Raw genomic sequence first — 20,559 nt, 5'->3', positions numbered from 1 at the left:
TGTTAGACTATATATATAGAGCTGATATCTGTTTGGTAAAAATTTATTGCAGGATTTGCTCACCGACTTTCCATTACTACTAGAAATAAAAAAACGACTTCCATTTCACTTAGTTGAAATATTTATTTTATAATTACATGAATTAACTTATAGTTTATAATAGTCCATACTTTGTACAGCTTGATTAAGCAGCACCCATAATTTCCATTACAGCTGTGTCAAACGCTCTAAAAAATTCCGCTCAGTAATTATTGATAAATAAATATTCTTATTTACTACATGCATATCTGATAAACTTACTTGGATTGGATTTGATCCCCTGGTACATAGAATGGATTACACACTGCGTTAGCGTAGGCAGAGTGTAATTTTCTAAAGATCTAATTGAGAATAAAAACATGATTATTTACTTTTGATGCAAGTTCGGAATTAGCTAATGTAAGATAAACTTTTAGTCTGTTTCATACCATTCGTACTTCATTGTCTCTTAGAGATGCATTTGTAGATTGCAGTACAACGATGAATTTGATTTTGGTATTTGTAGCATAACCAAATCTGAAAATCATTGAATATTTTTAATTACCTATATTACCGCCACGAGAGAAGAGTTAGTATATCTAAAATTCTCCATTCTAATTCAAAAACCATCAACTAAAAAATCAGTGGCTTACAAGGGTCCATTGAAAAACGAGATGTAAATGAAAAGAACTTTTGGCAAAAGCATTCAATACATATCAATCAAAGATAATCAAAATGCCAGCTGCAAAGTATATACAAATATTGAGTGGTTTGAATTTCATGATCAATTACATTTTGTGCTCCTCGGTTGAAAATAACAATCCTAAAAAGAGCTCCCTAACATCAGCTGCCATCTTATTTCCAGTGTTCAATTTTTCTTCTATAATATCAATTGATGTGTGCACTTTGTAGTGGAATTGTAAAGCCGCTGTTTCATCAGAGCAGCGAATATACTTCGGAGAATTCTGTAACAAAACTCACAATGTGACTATTGACAAGATGACGTTTCCCAAAGTCAAATATGAAATCTTGCATAAACCGTTAGGGGCTGTCTATAAACCATGTAGCTAGTTTAAGGGGAGAAGCGGGGGTTAATAAAAAACTATGCTAGGCTACATGGTAAGGGGGTCGTAATCTGCGATTTGTGGTTTGATAATTGATGCACTCTAATTCATTTTCCCGCCCGCAATATCATCTTTTTCGCAGTCACAGGTTTCAGCGACATATCTTTGTAATAGATACACTTGAAACTCAGTTTTATTATCAATAAAAAGCTGAGAAAAGTTCTTTTCCTATAAGTAATGAATTGCATGCGTGGCTAGTTTTGCTATTTGTTCCTTGGAATGTCTTAGCGTAATAAAAATGAAAGAAAACTTCTTCTTTATCAATATTGTTTAAACCATATGCTTTTCTCCGGTAGGGAGTTCTGGGAAATATCTGCGATCAGACGATACGGGAGAAGGTGTTCAAAAGTGCCAATAATAGAGCTACGTAGTTTACAGAGAGACCCTTATTCGTATTTCCGATACGGCCAATTATGATATATATTTGAGACGACAGGCTTGGCCACGGAGGCCGAAGACAAGGAAATGTGTATATAAAGCTACGTTTGGTCAAGGAATTGAAACTGAAAATGTTATTAAGGAATATTTTTACAAGTTTCAATATCCTGCTTTGAATTGAGTTTTTATCCAGGCTTATATCAGATTCGACAAGTTTTGAAAAATTGTTTGCAGTCGAAAGTATTTTGACAGATTTTGTAACCTAAGAAAATGGTTTACTCACGTCTTTCCCGATCACTGCGACACACACAGCCATCTTAGTACATCTTAGGAATGCGAGGACCTATTATAGTTTTCACCTAATTTTAATACCACGATACTTTTCAGCGAAACTATCGAAAACACGGTCTTATCATGGTTTTATCAAAGAATATAGTTTTATACACTTTAAAGTCCGAAGTGAGTTCATTACTTGCAGCACGCATATACCAATACTACCAACGAACAACCGAGACAACAAAATTCCCTAGAGATTTTCTTTAAGTTTTTTCAATTAATGCATTAATAGTTTACTGACACCTGTATTGTCCGCACTCTATGTCAAAAATCGACTAAAAATATCAGTAATGAATGATTAATGTTTATATTGCATATCAAAACTTAATTGAGTCTTCATGTCGAATGGCAGGGGGCTGGATCCAAGTGGTAAACAAATTCGTCTAGGGAATTTTGAGTGATGGTAGGCCCTGATTGACCGTCCTTCTGACCAAATACTATGTTATATACCTCGATTGTTGGTCCATTGCCGGTTGTAATCCTGAAATTTTGCATCTTTAATAGTGAACCGTGTATTTATGTAAAGATTAAATAAATTTGGATCATGAAAGCAGTGATCACGATCGTTTTCTCCGTATTTTGTTCACATCTTCTCAGCTATTCATCCAACTATGCTTAAACTGCCTTTTTTTGCAAACCGTGGGGTCTAATTATTCTACACAGGGCCGTTTAAAAGTATCATCATCAGCTCATTTTCGGTGGATTTTGAATAATGCTGGAATCTATTTATTCAGACTCTATATCGACGTATTTCACAAAAAGAATCTATTGAGCACAGTTTTAAATTACTGCAAAGAATAGATCAAAAGTTACCGCCGAAGAATATGAAATTTCTCTCTTATTATCTTTGTATTTTCTCAGTTGTTAATCCTATGAAGCTGAACATGCATTTTTTGCAATCCTTGGGATTGAATAAGTATAGAAGGGGTTGTTTGAATAAATTCTAAGAGGAAGAGTTTGTTACAGTTTTATTATGAAATATAGATTGTCGATCATTTGGTAAATTGTGACTTTTCAACTTATCCGTAATTCATTGTACAAACCCTTACTATTATTACCGATAAGACAATTATATCAACCAGAAATTTAATGAAGATTAAACAGTTAATGCTTGTTTACAGGTAAAACTTGGAATTTTCCTTATTTTATACGCTGCCAATTGCAGTAATAATAGAAGTAATATACATATATGATTCACAACACGTTATATACATATATACACTATAGAAAACAGGATTGCTACAATTGTCAGTCCTTATCAATTTTACTTGACAGTCTTCTTACAATTAGCTAGGTTATCTGGATAATGTATAAACTATCGTTAGCTGTAATATCTTTTCTTTAGGATTCGATACTTCCGAAGCATATAAAGAGCCTCTAATTCTTTGATCACGTACTGTCCATGATCCAACATTTTTTCAATTTTTTGTGGGTCGTTTTCATCTTTGTTTTTCATAAATATTTTTTTCAGGTTTGTACGAAAGTAGGTGTATCCCTTTGGATAATCTTTCCCCAAATGCAGCAGCTAAAACAATATACATAGGTTCAATGGTATAATTTACACTAAGAAAACGTAATATGCTGTATGATCAAGCAATGATTGATGAAGAAACAAGATGAGATAATAAAAACAAAAAACGTCATATTTATACGCACCGTTTTGTACAACTCGATCACTTTTGTTCGCTGTGCCATTGTTCACAGCTTTTCTTTAAACATTGTCCGTAGGATACACTGAAATATGTAGGATCTGTATCAATAATAGCTCTCAACTAGGCCTTGCGATATGTCTAGACTCTTGATTTTCTGCTACTACGCGACAATTCAGCGCGTAGTGTGATTATACAATTCAACGTCAACCCGCTGATCTTTGGTTGATTGGTTCAGAGCAGTTCAGAGTGCAATTGCTTCGATAAAGCTCGGAAGTTCTCGGATTTGTTCGGACATTTGGAAGCAGCGACACTAGCGAAAACTGGTCGAAAGTCGAAATTATGCTAAAATCTCTTGACACTTCTAGCAGAAAGGCGTAGTATTTTCGGCTGTCAAAATTTCCACGTTTTCCCGTTTCGCGTATATTTAGGTTAAAAGATGAACAGATTATTCGGTCGGGCTAAGCCCAAGGAACCGCCACCAAGTATAACCGACTGCATCGCCGGGGTAAGAAATGGTTATTCTTAATCTATAAATCAGGATGTACATAGGTTATACTCGACCTTGTAGTGAATCATCAAATACCTATGGAATTGCAGAAAATGGATGGCTTATTTACTATTTCGAAGGATTGTTTGTTTCTAGTTACATGCGTTATTATGTTTGCTATACATGTTTATATTTCGTATTTTTAATACAGCTTCCTTATATGTACATACAAACCCAAATTCAAGTTTAAAAGTTCGTAAATATATCAGATTGGATTTTTTCATTATACTATAGATATGCCTGAATTGAATTATTGAGCAGAAAATTTGTTCATGGAATATGTTCCTTAAACTTGGGACGAAATTAAAACATTATCTTTTCATGATTTGGACCTCTCTGGCGAAAAATTTGTTAGAAATTACCAAATAACTGCTCAAAACAGATACATAATGCGTGCTCAAATCAATTGAGTATACCGTAATCCCTGAAATAGTTAAAAGGATTTGTAAGGATTTTAAGATTTGTTATTAAAAATAGGTGGACAGTAGAGCTGATTCAGCAGAGAAGAAAATAGCACGCTTAGATGCAGAATTAAAGAAGTACAAAGATCAAATGGCAAAGATGAGAGAAGGGCCGGCTAAAAATGCTGTGAAAGCAAAAGCTCTGAGAGTTTTGAAACAGCGTAAAATGTATGAATCCCAAGTAGACAATCTAAGACAGCAGGCATTTAACATGGAACAGGCCAATTATGCCACTCAAACTCTTAAAGACACACAATCAACTGTCGTAGCTATGAAACAAGGCGTTAAACAAATGCAGAAGGAGTTCAAGAACATCAATATCGATGATATCGAGGTATTTAACATTTCCTTGTTCATCTTGATGAATTTTTTACAATCCGCATTCCATGATAATCATTTTTATACATCGTGTCATTGTAATTACTTTGTGCTAATAAGTGATTTTCAATCTATAACTTGCATGACCCACATTCTACTGGATACATCTTGACAGTCTTTTTGATATTTCTCATATTTTTGTAATGAAACTTGAAATATGATGTCTCATTTTTACTAATTCTTTTTACAAAATTGCTATCACAAATTCACAGGACATGCAAGACGATCTGGCTGATATGCTATCACAAGCTGATGAAGTCCACGAAGCGATGGGCCGAAGTTATGGAATGCCAGAAATTGACGACGATGAATTAGCAGCTGAATTGGATGCTCTTGGTGATGAAATAGCCTTGGATGATGATACATCGTACCTGGATGACGCTATTAAAGCACCTAACGCTCCCATCAAAGAACCTGGGACAGACTCTGTCAGAAACAAGGTATGTCAAGCATTCTTCAAATTCAATATCTCATTATTATCAACGGAGTGTTCAAATTCATTGTTAATATTCATTTTACAGGATGGAGTTCTTGTGGATGAATTCGGACTCCCTCAGATTCCAGCTAGCTAAGTTTATGCCTAACATTAAGTTTCACAATAATACATACTTAAGTTAATCATTCTTACAGGGACACTTGCAGGCACAGCACGCTGACCCATCTGGGTTTAGAGTATAAAAAGCTGCAAAGAAAGTCACCAAGAATTTTGCTTAGAAAATACAATTGTTTATTGTTAGTGTTTGTATCTCTTAACATATGCAATATCTTTGCCTGTACAATTTCTGTCCGCTTAACATGAAAAGTTTTTTTTTTATTTCTGTATAGAATTAATTTAACTGTATCATAATCTACGAGTAAGCAACAAAATATAACAGCTAATAAAGTGCTTATAATTGCCGATATGGTTGTTCCAGATCAATTGGAAATTCTATCTGGCGAATCGAACGAAATTTATGTTTATGTTATCACTATCATCTGCATCTGTTTACAATAAATGTAGTCGTGGGATTTTCATTGGTTGTTGGATTTGGAGTTCTTTGTATTGCTTTGATAGACTCAGAATGGATTCTCGGCTTTCATGGAAGTGGTTTTCCTCAAAACCACTCACCTCTAGGTAATGGTGGGCATGAGCCTGCAACACGTAATTGCACAGTTAATGTTTGACAGATTCGTAACGTTACAAATGACAACATAGTGTCTATCAACTCTTATGATAATGATAATCAATGACTAAATTGTTGATTTACCTTTCGGCTATAAAGTTTGTCGAATTGTTGCACTATAGTTTCAAGCATGTTAGACATAGCTGTAGAGTTTAGAAGACACAGAAGCGACGCAGGGTGTCCGAAAGGTGGCACGGAACACAATCCAACTTTCATTGCCTCTTTGCTCCATGTTGTAAACCTAGCTTTACTCTGGAATCTACAAAGCAATACGATCTCATCCAATATCCTTAGATAAATTTCAATTCAAAAGTTTTATGTTAGTATTGAAAGTTACTTTTTAATATTTCGTCTCATGTCCGTCAAAGAAGTGGTGCCTCTGGCAACATGAGCTGTGCCTAAAATCACCGATCCAGGGCTCAAGGGATCTGTTTTTAATAATTGATTGCTTCTAGACCAAGCATCTGTGAATAGCTGATCTTGCATCCTAGAAAAGTAATTAAATGGCTATACAATGATACGATTTGTTGATATATTGAATATTAATCAAGTATAACGCACTTGGTACCCGGAATTGTAGGCATTGTTGAAGCAGTTAAAGCAATAGGACTAACACTGCTGAATATGTAATTTAATTTCGGATATGCAACAAGGTTCGTTGCCAATTCATTCATATCCATATTCAAGCTGCCAGGAAATCGCGAACCGCTATAATATGCATGGGTTAATTGTTTGAGTATATTGGAAATTGCTGAAGATCTACCAAGTTGATTACACTTGTATACAACTCACCTGATATAATAAACCTAACACGAATAGTTGGAGATGTAAGAATGGTAGTATCCTGAAAAAATTACCTTGTCAAATGTAAAAGCATATTAACAATAATACTATTCATGTCTTGGAAAGGTAGGCAACTACCATTGTAAGAAGCTTGATCAATATTTTCCCTCTTAGACATTTGAGCATTACAGATTTCCAAGAGTGCTTTGTTTTCAACTGGAAACACGCATGTCGCATGTTCTAAAAGCTCCCTTGAAGCCAGCAACACGTTATATGGAGCCGTTACAACATCCTCAGTGCCTGATGGAAACACACACGACACAAATCTGAAAATAAATCTGATTTATTAGGACAAGGAGCTAATCAATGGCGATGTTTTTTGGGTTACACTGACTGTATTAGGTAAATCTTTATCTTTCTTCACCTAAAAGATGTGTTGAAAAAAGATTAAAATGGAGTTAATAAAGTCAGTGTGGTCTAATTAAAAACACCATTGCTATGAAGAGGTTCACACACACTTTCAGAGTCCAAACGGAAGCATTCAATACTAATTACCTGTCAACATGAGGGTGACTATCTTCCAAGAAAGACAAAACAGCAGTACCCAGGCCGGAACCTGTACCGCCACCGACAGAATTTGTTATCAAAAATCCGTGAAGACAATCGCATTTTTCTGCTACTCGCCTCACGGTTTCATCTATTCGATCATGATACTCTGTGCCATGAGTATAATGCCCAACTGCCCTAAGATAGTTCATGCAAGATTTGTATTCTTAAAAGTCTTTTGTGTAATATATATTGGAGAAATTATTGCGCTCGCGAAAGAATTTATTGGAAAAAAATCTAGAGCTCTTTAATGCCGCTTTTAAACATCTTTATAATTCATTTGAAAGTAGCAAATTTAGGGAAAAAATAATCTCAAGTAATACTGATTATCATTTTTGCTTCTGGGTACGACAGACTGAACTAAATCGATTTTGCATATTACCAGTTATTTCCAGATCCTGGATAATTTGTAACGCTACACGTTTGATCGAAGAGACCTCTTAAAGGTCCTTGTCTGAATCGAGACACAACGCTATCCTCCATGTCGATGAGAACAGTCTGCAGAAAACTATAATAATCACGACGAGATAAAAAGAAGGTACAAGTTTTGGGTGGCAAGACTTTGCGAGAAGGTATGATGAACATTACCCTGGCTTTGACGTTAGCAGCATTAAGATCTGCTATCGTTTTAAACGACAGGTCTCCTTTGTTTCCAGGGACATGGAAAAAACTGTGAAATGCTTCCGATAGCTCTCTTGTGTTTTTAACATGATCCTTTTGTGTTTTCAATAACTGTACACTGTTATTACATGTTTGAATTCCATACTCGTTTAACACCAGTGGCCAAAAAGCTGAGCCTATTTGATTTCCGCATTGACCAACTGAAACGAAGCCATTGTGAAAGATTAATAACTGAAATCTATATTTATCGAAATCATTTTTATTGTACTCTTTGGTGGATGCTTCCTAAACAGATCTAAACTAAATCAAAAGAATCATAGCACGTGTTTGCGAGTAAAGCAAACAAAATTCAGTACGTTACTTAAAATTTTCTCAAAATATTTGATCTACATTGTATAATTGTTTGAACTAAATTTAAACTTTAATATCTTGTGTCGATGTATTTTACATACCTTGGACAGATATAAACTGACTCATTATTTATTTTCGTTGAATCATTTACACGGAATGCTTTTTCCAGTGAATAAACCGCAACCTACTTTGTGCATATTATTTTTCCTTTTTTCCTGTCAGAAGTAGTGAACGAAGATAGAAAAGTGCAAAAGTGATGAAACCAAAATACTACTACTAATAATAATGGATAAATTTGAGTTTCAAGGAAAAAATTCGAAACTCGTAACCGAAAATGATACCATTTCTAAATGTGCTTGATATTCATATTGTATGCATGCAAAAATGACAGTTGAAAAATAATAGGTGTCATCTGTGTCATGACTCATGCCACATGGCCGCATGCGTGAAATTATTTGAAGATTCGGTATATAGAAAGGTAACAAAACCTGCAGTAAATGGCAAACGGCCACAATCAACGTTTTGTGGTTGATAGCGCGATAAAATTAAAATCAGTCTTGTAGTTGATATGATAAGTTAATTAATTCACGCATGGAAAAATATTTTCGTGCTGACGAGTGACGTTGAATAAAATTTTCTGTCGATCAATATCACTGAATAAAATGTGAGTAAGAATTAAAGAACTGTTGTTCAGGCGGTTTAGACGCCCGGAGACTAATAACGGATCCTTGCCTAATAGCTACCGATTGTTGTCCATTTCTGGGCCTGATTCCAGTGAATACTAGAAGTTGCTAGATTCTTGAACAACAGACCTAACACCTGACTTGCGAGGTAGCCTAACCTCGAATATACACATGTATACCTGATACATATAGGACTAAACGAAAGTTTTGTGTTATTTCATTGCAACGAAGAAGTTGGTACAAAATTTTGCGTCAACACATTCAGAGCGAATAACCTGAGCATAACAAATTGTCAATCACGTCATTACGTCAAATTTTTTGGAGAATTCATTATCATTGAAATATTTTAGTCTGTTAAGGTATTGTTAGCGAAATTTCGTCCCGCGTATGAAAATAAAGTATTACAAGCAAACTCATCAATCATTTCGACACATCGCATAATCTGCTGAGTAATTTAATATCAATTGTAGAAAAATTTACATCGTATCCCATTAGATGACGGGAGTATTTTCTGTCCAATCATTCAGTTATCTGAATCACATTACGACAGCTGAGAGGTGATAACGTAGCTTTTTACAACAGCGAGAAACTGCGATTACGAAAATTCCATGTATTTTGATGCTCTCAAGATATTTAACCTAAAAATTCTCCATGGTTAGTATATCCATTTACGGTGTTGTCTATCATCTAATTTATTTAAGGATGTTACAAAATTTTATTCAAAACCTACTGTGCAATGTCTATGTGCATGGCTAGTGACTTAGGGTGACGATACCGTAATTATGAGAAAAAAAATAAAGATACTGTAACCACGATAAGCTGGAAATTTTTATGCACGGTGTCAGCATATCCTGGTAATATACCGTAAATCATGGATTATCTGTAGATAAATGGAGATGGACGATAGACTCGTCAAACTTGACTTACGTTATGAGAATTACCCGGCCCTTTTCTTAATCATCAGATTTGTAAAACCTTCAATTTTATAGTTTGTTTATTGTTAGTTTGTATTCACAGATTCTAAATTATATTCTTAGGCTTGTTACAAACCTGGAACACTATTAAACCCTGTAGAATTTTCAATCACCTTACAAAACGAGGGATTACTCAGGAATATTATTTAGAATTTGAAATTTTAGTGGAATAATCACAAAAACTTGAATAATTCATACTATGAACAGTGTAAAAACTATTTTTTTTTTTGTATTCCAATGCTCAGTGCTCAACTGCACTTATATTTTGGTTTTTAGGTCATTTTTTAACAAAGTACAAATGCAATATTTAAATCTTGGTATTTGATGGGTTCATTACCTTAATTTTTTGACCATACACGGAGAGAAAAATCAAGCTTTGAAACGATGGAAACATCTCAAGCTTTGAAGGCTTGGAAAGACCATCCTTTTAAAGGATGAATTCAACCTTTTAAAGCTTGGAAGGTCTTCTGCTCGAAACGCATGAAACTCATACTTTTGCAGCAAGAACCTCGTCGTTTAGGACCATGAATACCGCCGGGTAGAAGCTTGCAGTAGCTCACGGTCCGAAAGCAAGACTTTCACGGTTCTAAACTGTGAATCTCTTGGTCTCGAGTGTTAATAAGCCGCTAGAGCAGGGAGGGGGAACGCTCGAGATTCATAGTTTCAAGCGGTGGAGTTCATGGTTTGGAGGCTTGAATCATTCCGAGCGTTCAAACGATAGACTCCATGCTTTCGGACCACGAAGTCCATGCGGCTAAAGCATGGATCTCCTCCTTCTAGCCCGTGAATAGAGTCTTGCTTTTAAACGATGAATTCACCGGTTAAACTCGTGAAATTCATGCTTTGAAAGCATGTAAAAATTACAAGGTCCGAAAGCATGAAGGTTCATAGTTTCAAAGCTTGATTTTTCTCTCCGTGTAGGTATATCATTATCAAGAAATCAATTCTGAAAAATGTAGGCTTCACTACAGTAATTGTATAAAGGAAGTCATTTTTACTAATTAACATGTGTGAATGAACGAAAATTTTGAATATAAAAATTCATAAGAACTCTAATTTTATCTAATTTTTTCAAAGAATTTATAAAATTACGCGTATGGTGTATTTTTTTAATAAATTTTGGTTGTTTCTTCGTTTTTAATTCTGTTACTGTTATTCAGTCACAAATTGAATATGTTTTGCCAGGGTAGTTTAGAAAAAAAACTCTTGACATTCTTTAGAACTCCTTCGTACGAAAATTTTTTTGGACACTCTGTTAAATTCATTTAATTCGAAAGTAAACAGCTTCAGTTGCTACTCTCTGTGATTTGATTCGGATTATGAGTGGTATATTCAAAACTTTTTATTTCTGTGGCAGGCAAGTTGGAAAAAAAAACGGCGCCTGGAAAGTGATCCGGAAGTCATAGTCAGTACGTCTCGACTAGTAACAGATAAAGACATGTTTTGCTGGGGTAGTACTGTTCATGGCGAACTTGGCCTTGGAGGTATAGAAGATGAGAATATTCTTGTTCCTCGCGAATTGGAATTCAAAAAGTCTACCCAAGTAGAGCATAGTAAGTTTGAAACTTATTCAAATTAACTCAACTATTACTTTATATAGTTTTTAAGGATATTCCAAAATAACATCTGAGAACTATACTCTCGTGATAATTAAACCTCGACAATTAGCCAATTGAAATTTTGATTTCAAATACTGTTCCACAATTGCAATCTGATTCTGGATATCTGCAATGTAGTATGAAAGTAGAAATTCTTGAATTCCCAGAGAAAACATCTTATCTTCATAGTGTTAAAGTGGTAAAAACACCATGAAGGCGTTTGTTTATATTTAATAAGAGAATAATTCACTCTACATATCACTGTATATACATTTAAAATTAGTGAGAACACTTCTTGTTATTGAATACAACACTTTTACTTCATGTATTCATGATTTCACCGGTAACAATTATTGTTTTCTTTTTTATATGTAAATTGACCAGTTGCCTGTGGTGAAAACTACACTGTTGTTATAACTAGAGATGGTCAGCTCTATTCGTGCGGTAACAACGATCATGGACAACTTGGTCACGAAAAACCGAGGAAAAGGTTACGTAAGTGCTGACATGATAATTGCTCACAATGTTAATCAACGGAAGCTGAGCAAGCAGAGAATAGTAAATAAAATATTGTCAGGAGTCAAAATTATTCTATTGTTGTACTGTTGAAGCATTCATTATAGTAATCAGTTCAATCCTTAAATTTTTAAGATAGAATAGATGTAAGCCATGAAATGCTCTTATAGTTTATTTAATTAAGCTACTTATCGCGCATCATGTTGTGTTTCTACAAAACTACATTTTTTTTATTCAGATCTCATACCAGGTCTGGATGCATTTATATTCAAAAGAGCTGCCTGCGGTGCAAGTCACACAATGGCTGTCAACGAGTGGGGCCAACTTTTTAGTTGGGGTTCGAATGCTGATGGCCAGCTAGGTTTGTATTGAATTCATGAAACGATACAGCGAGACAGTAACGATGAAGTTATCGATAGGATTTGATAGGTGCTGCTAACACTAATATTTCTCAACATCTAGACTGACTCAACCTTTTGTATCTTTAGACCTGACCGAAAAACCTTCGAAACATTATCATACAACAAACGATTAAAATCATTCATTCTGTAGAATTGTTGAAAAATGTATCTTTACTCATTTTGTAGGATTGAATTTGAACAATTTCGATGAACACACTCCACGGATGGTGAAAACGTTAGGCACAAGTGTTGTTGTGCAAATAGCTTGTGGACTGAAGCACACACTTGCGCTAACAAACAATGGAGAACTATATGCTTGGGGATGCAATGAAGAAGGACAGCTTGGTATTGGTGGCGAGTCGATTAAAGAATTGAAACCAAAGCTGGTGACCAGCTTAGCTTCTGTTCCTATGTCTCATATTGCGTGTGGCGGCCACCACAGCATTGCAGTCTCAAAATCTGGTAGTTTTTCAACAAAAGACTGGTTCTGTATGAAATTTATTTCAATTGACAACAATTTTAAATATTTTTATGGGTACAGGTGCTGTTTTTGGTTGGGGCAGAAATACATATGGTCAATTAGGATTAAATGACACTCGTGGTCGCGGTTTACCTTGTCAACTAAGAACGCTTCGTAATATCAAAGTACGCTACGTCAGCTGTGGAGAGGACTTTTCTATATTTTTAACAATGGTACGTAAAAATATTTTTAGTACATTGGTTAATAAATTGATTAAGGTGAATTGAAATTCACTTAGAAAAATGAGGGTCAAGCATGGAACTAGGATTATATCGAATTATGTTTTTTTTTGTAGATAAGGGGAGCCTATACCCCTGAAACCAGCCTTATAAAGGAATTATGTGACATGGTTGTTGATTTTTTTTCACATACTATTTTCATGAAAGATAAACGTCTCAGAGTCTCAAGATTTTTCGAGTACATCTTCGTTGTTTTTGAAAATTAAAATTTTTTTGGGCACCTAGTTTGAATTGAAGCATTAATGAACCTTTACCGTTTAAATTCCTGAATTAATGAATAAATTTAAAGTTTACAAGATTATAATCAATGCGTCTTATTACTATTGAAGCATTTTGGCATTTGAAAGATATAAAAATCGACGAATTATTTTCTCACGAATGCATCATAAGTTATAACTCATTTTTTCGATATATATTTATTTAGAACCAGCTTACTCTTCTGAGTTTCACCTCAACTAATGGTGGGTATTCAAAACAATTAGCCAAAAGTGTAAAGACGGTTTTATATTTCATTGCAGGATGGTGGAGTTTTTTCTTGCGGTGCAGGCATGTACGGACAGTTAGGCCATGGTAATAATAATAATGACATTTTACCCCGCCAAGTCATGGAACTTATGGGCAGTACAGTTACACAGGTAAATGATACATAAAATATTGAAACTAATTTTTAATGCTGTAAAGATAAAACAGGCAATTTTGCATGGATTTTAAGTTTGTAACGTTAATGTAACAAAACGTTATCGGGAAATCATTTTTTTGCGCCATTCAGAATAATTTTACAGAAATCTCAGATATGAAACGAGGGTTTTCAAGACTCTATTTCTTGTTGCACAATCTACACTCTTAATCTTCTGTTCAAGGTGTCCTGCGGACGCCGGCACACACTTGCTCTCGTTCCATCCAGAGGTCGCGTTTATGCTTGGGGTCTTGGTGGAGCTGGACAATTGGGCGCTCGAGTTTCCCAAAGTGTTACCACTCCACAGGTGGTACTTGGCCCTTGGGTTTCTCCTAACGGAGCCACCATGGTTCAACCTGATATCCCAGCTACTCCACATTCTGTGGATTGTATTGTTCGACATGTTTTTACTGGCGGTGATCATTGCTTTGCCACTGTAACTCATAGAAAGGTAATTTGGTAGCTGGAATCAGGTAGTTCAAAAGTATCTAAATCGAACTATATTTGAGTTTTTTTTAAATCAGAATCAATCAATGAAAAGTATTGTTATCAACAATATCGTCAACCACTCCACTGGTAGTATGTTTTACGGTATTCACAATATCTTAAGGAGAGCGCAACCCATTTACTTCAAATTTGATGACAATATTCTTCAATAGTTTATTCTCTTTGCCACAATCCAGTTTTTTCGTTAGCTATAAAATTTTTTGTTGAATAAATAAAAATGGACTTTTGGGTACTTTTGAATAAAACAAATCCCAATCGTATTGAACAATTAGTTGTAGAAATATAAACTCCCGCAATTCACCCACTGTTTTAGCCATCTACTCGTATAAAGGTAATGCCTCTCATATGCTAATTTTACTTTACACAGGATAACATTCAACCAGATGACTGCAGAATATTACCACCATCAACACAAGTACTCACAGTTACTGAGGAACAATTGGGAGCTTGCCAAAGAGTGCCGAAAGATGCTTCTGTCGATCATGACCTTCTCACGTGAGTACAATTTCGGTGCATAAGCTTGTCGGCGTTGTAATCAATTATAAATATTCGAAACGTATCAATTATCTTCAAATTTTTTTGCTTACATTCGCTGAAAATTGGTTATTCGAGATTAGGTGAAATGAATCTAATAAACTTGGCATTTTACTTCAGAGCTTAGTATTTCAAGCAATATCTTATAATTTTCTTTCAAAAAGTTTTTGATGCCTAAATAGCATATTAACGATGATACGCAATTCAATATATCCCATACATCGGGTATTATTCGTCAACTCTATACACTCAGTTACATAATGCAGAACTAATTGATTCTAATTTAAATCTAATAAAGTTGACTGTAATCTTTTGAGTTTTTGTTTTATTATTTATCGAGTATATTTTCACGAATAATTTTCGAAACTCTTCGAATAAATGGTCGAAAAACCTGATTGAACTGATCTGATTAATTGTTGAGTACAGATATCTAGAGACTGTATTCAGTAGTCAGGCATGTCTAAATGCATCATTCTTGCTCGATGACGATGCTCATTATGGCTGTTCAAGCAAACATCACGGTGTGGATCTTGATAATGCAACAAAATTATTTACAACCATTGCTGATCTAGACAACAATACTATCAAAGAACTGGTGAGCTTTATAACGAGTAAGAGAGGTAATAACTAAATTTTTAGAAAGCAAACAGTGACGAAAGTGAGTTAAATTTAGTTAGGAGAAGCTGAAAAATTACCGTCAGGTTTCTGGGCTATATAAATCGTTTTGATAACATTTTCTTTTATCAATTCTGTTTTCTTATTTGGGAATTTAATTCAATGAGTTTCTTTTAAAATATTATCCTCATGTGAAATTTTTTTCTACTCTGATTACCAATAAATTAATATAATATAACTATTCAATTATTCTTCAACCAATACTTTTTTTTTAGATCTCTACATGTTTGACGGAAAGTCTGATACCAACCCTAATGCCATCACCCCCTGATGTTGAATCATTACGAATATATTTGGCGCTGCCTCTCTACCGTGGGTTTGACGATCCTAAACTTTGTAATAGCTTACACAAACCGTTCTCTAGAGCAGTCTTACAGCTAAAACCTGAGGCCTTAAAAGTTATAAGCTTATGGTGGAGTCAGGCACCCAAGGATTACTTTGAAAGATTAGTTCGGAGTTATAAATCTGTCATTTCACACTTCTTAGAGCAGCCAAAAGTTGCGGAAAACAAGGTCTGTAATTCGATTACAATTAGTACCTTGTACAAAATTTGCATCACTGAAAATATTTCTTGTTATCATATAGAGCGTGGTATGGGATGCAACACTTCAGCTTGCCTTGGACTTTTTGAGATTACTGAACAAACTAAATCACGCAACATCTAATGGCTTACGAGTACCGTACACATCGTTTCATTTACCAGAGCTATCTGAGTGCATCGACGTTAGAGCTGATTATGTGAAATGGCTCACTGAAAAAGACCCGTATGCAGTACGTATCTCATAAAATTTGACCAATTTTGTAACAATTTCAAAGTCTTTGAGTAATGTTGTGACGATAATCATATTTGATTAGCATTTAACATTATAATTCAAACAAATACAACTGTTGAATTCACTCATGGCCCAGAATTACGTCAGTCAAACGCTGGATACCCGACACGATTCTATGCTTGTGTCAAACTAATATTTACTGATACATTAGTACTAATAATTACTCATGATAATGCACTCGGATTGTACTGACAAATATCTTCGTTTTTTGATTACAGTACCATAAAATATTTTTCTGCAACTATCCATTTCTGTTCGATGCTCAAGCTAAGACAATGTTACTAGAAACAGATCAAGCAATACAGGTAAGAAAGTTATGCTTATAATTAAGCATTTCGTCTGAGCAATTAAATTTATAAATAAAATTGTTACGAATAGTACTATAAAATTAATTGTAACATATAAATTTACATTAATGTTATCAGATGCGATCAGCAATGAATGAAGCAGCGACTAGAGCAATAACTCAAATGTTATTTGCACCTTTTCCTGCTGGGAATATTAGTGCATATGTGACATTGAATGTATCTCGCGAAAATTTAGTCGCTGATGCACTGAGAGAATTGTCTCAATATGACTCAAGTGATCTTAAAAAGCCCCTCAAGGTGAGCTTTATCCATATTCAAGTAATCATATTAATAGTATAGATCTGATTACTTTGTTCAATTAAAGAATGCGGACTAGTCAAACAATCTTTTATGTGATTTCATGTTAGTTATTACTTGTTCAGGTGAAATTTCATAACGAAGAAGCCGAAGATGCGGGCGGTGTTAAAAAAGAGTTTTTCATGCTTCTACTCAGAGAAATTTTAGATCCAAAATATGGTATGTTCAAACAATACGAGGAAACGAGAACTATTTGGTTTAGTGAAGATTCCCTCGAGGATGAAGTGATGTACTTTTTGATTGGCCTTCTCTGTGGGCTGGTCATTTACAATTTTATCATCATCGATTTACCATTTCCACTCGCTTTGTACAAAAAGTTGTTAAAAGAACCTGTTGGGCTTGCCGATGTCAAAGATATGTCTCCTGTCCTGGCTAAGTAAGCACGCAGTTCTTTGTTTTTATCGTGTTGTATTCACATGTTATTTTATTATAATTTTAAATTGAAACATGTTCGGTTTATTCCTCACATATAGGAGTAAAACGTTCAAAATTCAATGTATAACGACTACAATATTTGTATTTTTCAAAATATGGAAGTTGTAAAGTTGCGGCTTGGATTTTGTATCGAAAAATCGAAGTGTTTCATTATATAATCTAATATAATATATAAATTATATTTATAGGAGTTTACAAGATGTCCTGGATTACAATGAACCAGATTTAGAAGAGGTATTTTGTTTGCATTTTGAAGTGACGAGAGAAGTGTTTGGTGAACAAAGAATTTATGAACTAATTACGAATGGTAGTAAAGTTCCTGTTACATTAGAAAACAAGTAAGTTGTATTTCGTCTTACACTCAAAACATTAGGAAAGAATATTCCAATCAACTTGCTTTTTTTTTCAGGCAAGAGTTTGTCAATTTGTATGTAGACTACCTGTTGAACAAATCAGTAGATTCGCATTTCCAAGCATTTTATCAAGGGTTTCACAAAGTGTGCGGCGGACGTGTTCTAGAATTATTCCACAGCCACGAATTAATGGCCGTCGTTGTTGGTAATGAAAATTACGATTGGGACGAATTGGAAAAAAATGCAGTTTACAAAAATGGCTACACTAAGGATGATCCTACAATTGAAATGTTCTGGAAAGTCTTTCACGAGCTTTCTTTAGAAGAGAAAAAGAAATTCCTATTATTTTTAACGGGCAGTGACAGGATACCCATACAAGGCATGAAAGCTATCAAAGTAAGTTCAGCATGCATTACGTATACTTTCAGAACTTGTGCTGCAAGTTCTGCTCTGATCTGTTACTTCGTTTCAGATAACAATTCAGCCGATGTCAGATGACCGATTTTTACCAGTAGCCCATACGTGTTTTGATCTGTTAGATTTACCTCGATACCAAACGCGAGAAAGATTACGTTACAAACTTCTCCAGGCTATCCAGCAGACCCAGGGATTCTCATTGGTCTAGAACTCCATGTAACAGTTGTGACTAACGGTAACGAACATCTACAGATATAGTCATGATGGTCGTTAGCTTGCAGAAATTTGAGTCGTTAACAATTGAAAAATTACGTTTCTGAGAGAAAGATGCGGGCAGAGCTTGTAAGTCGTTTTGTAGCTATTATTGATTGCGGTTTTACGTCAAAGGTTGTCTGGTACTCGCTTATAAGCATATATGCATAAAGGAATTTTGTCAAATTTCTGCAGCAAAATATTTCAAATAAAACAGCCTTAACTCGGGAGTTGATTTTTCAGTAACAGGATCGATCAATATACAATGAAAGTAAATGGTCACATCGATTCCTTTTTTCAATCCGAATTTGTTCCTTCGTAGTACCTGAGTCTTTCAGACAGTTATTGTTAATCAGAAATCGTATTTACACAGCACGAAAATGATCTTTTCGCTGTTCGAGTTATGCAGAATAAAAATAAAAAGTAAATAAAATAAAACAAACGAAATTCAAAAAAAGTGGCTGCGCTATCGAAATTATAACTATTCGTCTGTAAAGTTTGTTTTCTTCACATCTTCATATGTTTTAATAAGGCCGAATTACTGTCGAACATATACCTAGGTGATGGCCTGGAGAATATCCATCAGTAACTAACATTACACATTCAAATTAGATGGTAATACTGCAATGCCGTTATTACTCGTATTGCCTACTTCTAGCCTCTCTTTGAAGCAACGATTTTATGCTTCTCGAAGACTTATTTATATTGAGAGATTATTTGGTATCCATCATTACCTCATAAAAACTCGTGATGTGTATTCATCAACACAGATTTCATGTTACAATCACGAGGTAGTAATAGTAACAATTTCTATTTTTCTATAAAACGATAATATTGGTGGTTTATCATGATTTTCAGCTTAATATTACTAAATATATTTATTTTTAGAGCAATTTTATATTTGATAAAAACATGTTAAAAGGGTATACAGATTTAAATACTCCCTGTACAGCCGTTTGTCCACTGACTTGTGTGTTTGAATTCAATTTTCTCGTACTACAATTTAACATTCACATGCTTTTCCATACGTAGGTAAATATCGATATTTGCCGTAGATACTTGATGGCAGCTGCTGTAATGCATCGATAGATCGTTTAGTACAATTTTATTGAAAGAGTGAATAATAAACCATAAGTAATTCTTTATGTCCATTTTTGCTAACACATGTACTATGTAAATTTTGGGGCATAAATTCTCGAAAATGGCAAGGTATTTTTTGCCATCTAATTGTTTTTGGCATGAAAAATTATTCAGCGTAAAGTGACAAGCTTGTAACGAATTATCAAATGAACTGAAAATTCTGAAATAGCGTTTTCAAGATACTTGGCGCAAAGTCAACATAGCCGCTGTAATTTCATTCTAGCTCAATGACCATTGGGAGTATTTGGCAATTACTAAACTATTAATGGGTATTTCATGCAAAATAAAATGATTGCAAGAGTTCAATTGAAATATGATATTGTGATCAACCGAATTCTACAAGCTGAGCATTTATATCGCGACATTCACCTGTATAATGTGTACAAATGGTAGTGTCATGCAGAATAAAAAATTGCCGGTCACTCTTACGTTGATTGTACCCCCTTAATGTATGTAACTCAGGTTACAGCGACGGCACATGGATTTTTGTAGAGCATGCGATCAATGATTCGACTCTTTTGTAGTGACAATTTCAATTGATATGAATAATTACAATTTGCTAAGTTCACATGTATATTCATATACCGGGTGATAAAAAGATTCGTTGTGAGGGCTATATTATTTCTGTGGAATGCGCAGGATTTTTTTAATGCCTTTTGATGCATTGAAATAAATTCAACAAAAACATAATATTATGAAATTTTGAATTAATGATTGAATAAA

General features: G+C 34.5%; 5 protein-coding genes across 9 annotated transcripts; 2 read left to right on the top strand and 3 right to left on the bottom strand.

The window, feature by feature from the left end:
* Positions 1–101: 101 nt before the first annotated feature.
* On the bottom strand, positions 102–2,060 carry LOC124406567 (trafficking protein particle complex subunit 2-like protein). The gene is made up of 5 exons (XM_046882001.1): positions 1,804–2,060; positions 811–983; positions 468–555; positions 301–380; positions 102–227 (listed from the first exon to the last, which is right to left on the bottom strand). Exons 1-5 carry the CDS (start codon positions 1,834–1,836, stop codon positions 185–187), a joined length of 417 nt encoding a protein of 138 aa, XP_046737957.1. The 5' UTR covers positions 1,837–2,060; the 3' UTR covers positions 102–184.
* Positions 2,061–2,978: 918 nt separating this feature from the next.
* On the bottom strand, positions 2,979–3,680 carry LOC124406510 (electron transfer flavoprotein regulatory factor 1). Its single transcript, XM_046881948.1, has 2 exons — positions 3,513–3,680; positions 2,979–3,381 (listed from the first exon to the last, which is right to left on the bottom strand). The coding sequence occupies exons 1-2, from the start codon at positions 3,549–3,551 to the stop codon at positions 3,178–3,180; spliced, it is 243 nt and encodes an 80-aa protein (XP_046737904.1). The 5' UTR covers positions 3,552–3,680; the 3' UTR covers positions 2,979–3,177.
* Positions 3,681–3,838: 158 nt separating this feature from the next.
* Positions 3,839–5,846, top strand: LOC124406509 (charged multivesicular body protein 5). The gene is made up of 4 exons (XM_046881947.1): positions 3,839–4,013; positions 4,533–4,850; positions 5,107–5,334; positions 5,416–5,846. The coding sequence occupies exons 1-4, from the start codon at positions 3,945–3,947 to the stop codon at positions 5,464–5,466; spliced, it is 666 nt and encodes a 221-aa protein (XP_046737903.1). The 5' UTR covers positions 3,839–3,944; the 3' UTR covers positions 5,467–5,846.
* LOC124406508 (tubulin epsilon chain-like) lies at positions 5,599–8,724 on the bottom strand. 2 transcript variants are annotated; one of them, XM_046881945.1, is made up of 9 exons: positions 8,520–8,724; positions 8,035–8,267; positions 7,829–7,944; positions 7,396–7,584; positions 6,915–7,166; positions 6,619–6,765; positions 6,395–6,544; positions 6,142–6,316; positions 5,599–6,026 (listed from the first exon to the last, which is right to left on the bottom strand). In XM_046881945.1, the coding sequence occupies exons 1-9, from the start codon at positions 8,542–8,544 to the stop codon at positions 5,880–5,882; spliced, it is 1,434 nt and encodes a 477-aa protein (XP_046737901.1). In that variant the 5' UTR covers positions 8,545–8,724; the 3' UTR covers positions 5,599–5,879. The 2 variants fall into 2 exon arrangements, with proteins under 2 accessions (XP_046737901.1, XP_046737902.1); XM_046881946.1 differs by lacking the exon at positions 8,520–8,724 and having other exon boundaries at positions 7,829–7,940; positions 8,035–8,465.
* Positions 8,725–8,953: 229 nt separating this feature from the next.
* Positions 8,954–19,674, top strand: LOC124406507 (probable E3 ubiquitin-protein ligase HERC4). Of its 4 annotated transcripts, XM_046881941.1 has the most exons (19): positions 9,163–9,550; positions 9,629–9,755; positions 11,433–11,628; positions 12,058–12,168; positions 12,428–12,550; positions 12,777–13,052; positions 13,132–13,283; positions 13,868–13,984; positions 14,210–14,476; positions 14,900–15,027; positions 15,493–15,661; positions 15,957–16,253; positions 16,327–16,512; positions 16,793–16,879; positions 17,000–17,179; positions 17,305–17,615; positions 17,863–18,012; positions 18,084–18,423; positions 18,500–19,674. In XM_046881941.1, exons 2-19 carry the CDS (start codon positions 9,753–9,755, stop codon positions 18,650–18,652), a joined length of 3,246 nt encoding a protein of 1,081 aa, XP_046737897.1. In that variant the 5' UTR covers positions 9,163–9,550; positions 9,629–9,752; the 3' UTR covers positions 18,653–19,674. The 4 variants fall into 4 exon arrangements, with proteins under 4 accessions (XP_046737898.1, XP_046737897.1, XP_046737896.1 ...); XM_046881942.1 differs by lacking the exons at positions 9,163–9,550; positions 9,629–9,755 and adding an exon at positions 8,954–9,082; XM_046881940.1 differs by having other exon boundaries at positions 9,163–9,755.
* Positions 19,675–20,559: the final 885 nt, after the last annotated feature.

The sequence above is a fragment of the Diprion similis genome, chromosome 6 (assembly GCF_021155765.1).
Source record: "Diprion similis isolate iyDipSimi1 chromosome 6, iyDipSimi1.1, whole genome shotgun sequence".
NCBI lineage: Eukaryota > Metazoa > Arthropoda > Insecta > Hymenoptera > Diprionidae > Diprion > Diprion similis.
Note: the sequence above shows the minus strand (reverse complement) of the source record. Positions and strands in the feature narration are given on the sequence as shown.